Raw genomic sequence first — 3,788 nt, 5'->3', positions numbered from 1 at the left:
AAACATTCTGTCAAAATGAAGATCATCCGCAACAAACACTACGAAAATGAGGACCAAAAAAGTATTTAAGCCTTGTTTCTTTTAACCACCAAAATTTCACCCCTTTATACCATCAAACATCTGAATACGATTTTTCAGGATTTCTATCTACATCCTTCTTAAATATGTTAGCCACTTAATTATGTATGTAAGATTTACTTGCGTAGTTTCCCTTAATTACTATCAATTGTGCTCATGTTGAACCAATCGTTACGAAACCAAACTCACTCTCACCACTTGACTCAGGTTGATCTCTCCACACAAACCCTACCAAACTTCCTTTTTTAATAGTCTTAACAACTCTGGAAGTGAATGCTAAGAAGACACTATTATCATAGCAAGTTCCTTCGAATATTCTAACATTTATTTTAAATAAGTGTAATTTAATGGTTGAACCAATAAAAGTTATATATGCCTAAATTAATTTTATTTGAAAGTTCCATCTCTCTATATTTAAAACCAAAACAAAAACACATATTTGATAACAATATATTTTTTATTTGATTGAAAAGAAATCATATAAATAAAAGATTTACCCTCTTAAAAAATTCAATGTATTTCTTACAACTTTTCTTTCACGTACCATTGAACACAACAAGCAACAAGGAACATCACAGTTTGAATATAACAAGGAACATCACAGTTTGAATATGCAAGGAACATCACAGTTGAAATTTTAGTTTGTCTCTCCTCACACATTTTCTCTCCACCATCTCATACATAGAAATAAATATACCACATAATGACACACAACAATACAAGGTTGAATGTCGTAACATATATATCTAACATTTGTCTCTATTATCCCACTGACACCATTAAACATAATAAGAAACGAAATGCAAGAACACAAGGTTTGCATACAACTAAACACATCTACCATATCTCTTAAATATAGCGATCATAGTTTGGATAAGGCCATATCTTGTAATCTTTCAAGTTATCAAAAGTTTGATTCAAAACCATGAACTATTCTCAATTTCAAAGATGTTGTCAAGGCCCCCATAGACATCTTCATCACTTATCGGCATGTTATTGCCATCAAGGGGTGTTGTTGGTGCTGGTGCTGTGGCTTCTGCAGTTGTTTGGCTTGGTGCCCCTTTCCCAGCAGTGTTCGACAATTGATCATGGTGTGCTATATTCACATCTGATTTTGCTCCACTTGAAGAACTTCCACCAGCATTGAGTGAATTCAAAAGCCTTTTAGCATCAGCTTCTTTCTTACGGTTCAGCTTTGTGAGAAATTCCATATATGCATCTTCATATGTAGATTTCATGTCGTTAAGGTTGTCTGTCTCGGATGTTTTCGAGCTTTCCATGTTTGACAAGCACACCGGTGCTTCCACATTTTTGTTTTTTCTAGCCCACACATACTGCTTCCTCTCAAAAAAATGGTTCATATGAGACAGATAAATAAACATTGTACAAATCTGCAAATTACTTCTCACCCATGCCCTATTTTTACTTTATTTGTGTAGAAACAAGTTTAGAATATTAATTGGTTTTTCTTTTGTTCTACCTTAAAATAACATGTAGTTTTAGTTCAAAATTTCATGAGCATATTGTGTGAACTCTCATCCCCCTAATATATGGTAAACAATAATTGTTCACTAAATAATGTGCAAAGGATGCAAAACTAACCAGATTTTTCCTTTCGTCCGTGAAAATGGTTATAAAATCTCCCAGTTGTAGCTCATAATGGTTCACTAACTCCCCTGTTACATTGGATTGGCAAGTAATTATTTTCTATGATGCCAAAATCAAGACTGTTGCAGAAGTTAGAAAGAAAAAAAAAATGAAATTTTACCTGCACTTTCAAGAACATACATTCTACTTCTGTTATTAGACCAATATCTGTTTAATCAGCAACATATATTTAATAACTTTGAAAATGAAAGAGATATCCAATAATAAATTGCAAAAGAAATTTACTTGTATTTCAAGGTCCACATCTTCCCAGAATAAACATCCTTGACCATGATATCCTTCCCTTCCTTGTCTGTCAATGGTGGAAGCTTGGCCTCAACCTCCCTCTATTTAACATATGTATATTTCATAATCAGAAGGCAAAAGTTGAAGGCATTGCATCATGTAAATGAAGAATAATATTATATTTTCCCACAAGTTTTCCTGATTCTTTATGAAGAAAATATAAAACAATTGATAGAAGGTTAGAGAATTAATTAAAAAGATGTTTTTAGAGACAACATTAAAATTATATATATTTAAAATAGAAAATTTCCATTTCAAGAATGTTGAGGCAACTTGGAGCATAGATCAGGTTTCTTATTTCGTCAATGATTCATCTTTCTTAGAATAAACATAAAGAAAACCAAAATGATAATTGAGAAAATAGAAAACCTTACCTTTGGGAGCACAATGCGACCTAGGGCACTAACGTCACTATTCTTCAACTGCTTTGTGAAAACTTCCTCTAACATCTGCATTCAGATAGGCATAATTAAAAAATATATATATAGATGAAACACCAAAAAGAGAAAACCCCATATTAGGAATGTTTGATCTCGAACTCACATGTTTGTTTTAAATAACTGCATGTTTAATAATTATTTTTCTGCTTTAAACTTATAAAACTTTGATAATTGTTTCCAAAATAAAAACAATTAAGATGATTCATCATCTCTTAATTTTCTTTGAAAGGCAAACTCTTAAAAAAGCTAGGTTTAATATGTATCGAATGGTAATTTCAGAAAACCTTGAAATCAATGAAGAAGGACCAGTTACCTTCCCATCTGGGGTGCAAAAAATAGTGATAGTTTTATCTTTCTTGGCAGTGAGTTTTCCATCTGATCCTCGTCCAGAAACAGGTTTTTCCTTTGCTGTCCCTTTGGTTGGAATCGAAGGAGCCGTAGGAGCAACACTCTTACTTTTCTGTCTTACTTGTTTCCTTTTGTCCCTGGCAACTTTGCTAGTCAATGGTCCCACAGAGGCTTGAACTTGAACTTCAGAATTTGGTGGTCCACGAATTGCACTAGGTTGTCCTGTCGGAAGGGTATGCAAAGGATATTGATTCATTTGTTGGAACTGCATGTTTTGATTATATGGAGCGAAATAAGGATCAGGAAAGCCACCTTCTCCAGTTTTTTGAACAGGGACGTTAAAATTTGTTAGTTCTGCCATGTTTTGTTGAGCAGGGATTCTTACGTTCGAAGTAGAGACATTAGGGATTAGTGGGTTGGTGGTGGTTGCTGAAAACGGCACATGAAAGTTGTCCATTCTTGAAACAAAGAGGCTGAATTTGAGGGTTCTTTGTTTGTGTGTTGAGTGAAATGGGAGTGAGGGTGCGTAGGGCTTTTATACCTGTGAAGGAAGCAGAAAGGAGTGTGGAAAAAGCATGAGACGATGGCAGTGAATGAAGAAAAAAACGAAACACACGGTAACAAGAGAGGAAAGAGAGAAATTTGCCCAATGGGGTGAAAAAGGTGACAGGTGGAGGAAACGTTGTGGCATTGGAATGCAAATCCTTGTTGTAAATGAAGCGAAATGTAGGAAGAAAAACCACATATAAACATTTGTTCAAACTCAAAAAGTGGATGTGCTGAGAGAGAGATGCAGCAGAAGAAAACAAGATTGGAAAATTGTTCTTCTTCTAGAGCATCAATCGCAGTTCAAGCGAGCGTTATGGTCTCGTAAAGTTCTCGTCACCTTGCAAAGTTACAAATTCTGTATAAAACACCCTTGTTTTCATATGATGATAAAATGTAATTAAATAAATTAATTAAAAAAAA

General features: G+C 34.1%; 1 protein-coding gene across 1 annotated transcript; it reads right to left on the bottom strand.

Moving 5' to 3' along the window:
* Window positions 1–737: 737 nt before the first annotated feature.
* On the bottom strand, window positions 738–3,276 carry LOC114178870 (B3 domain-containing transcription factor LEC2). The gene is made up of 6 exons (XM_028064994.1): window positions 2,785–3,276; window positions 2,406–2,480; window positions 1,972–2,072; window positions 1,847–1,893; window positions 1,681–1,754; window positions 738–1,412 (listed from the first exon to the last, which is right to left on the bottom strand). The coding sequence occupies exons 1-6, from the start codon at window positions 3,274–3,276 to the stop codon at window positions 996–998; spliced, it is 1,206 nt and encodes a 401-aa protein (XP_027920795.1). The 3' UTR covers window positions 738–995.
* Between the last annotated feature and the right edge of the window lie 512 nt (window positions 3,277–3,788).

Source organism: Vigna unguiculata, chromosome 3, assembly GCF_004118075.2.
Source record: "Vigna unguiculata cultivar IT97K-499-35 chromosome 3, ASM411807v1, whole genome shotgun sequence".
In the NCBI taxonomy this organism is placed as follows: domain Eukaryota; kingdom Viridiplantae; phylum Streptophyta; class Magnoliopsida; order Fabales; family Fabaceae; genus Vigna; species Vigna unguiculata.
The sequence above is the reverse complement of the archived record's forward strand: the minus strand, read 5'-3'. Positions and strand labels throughout refer to the sequence as shown.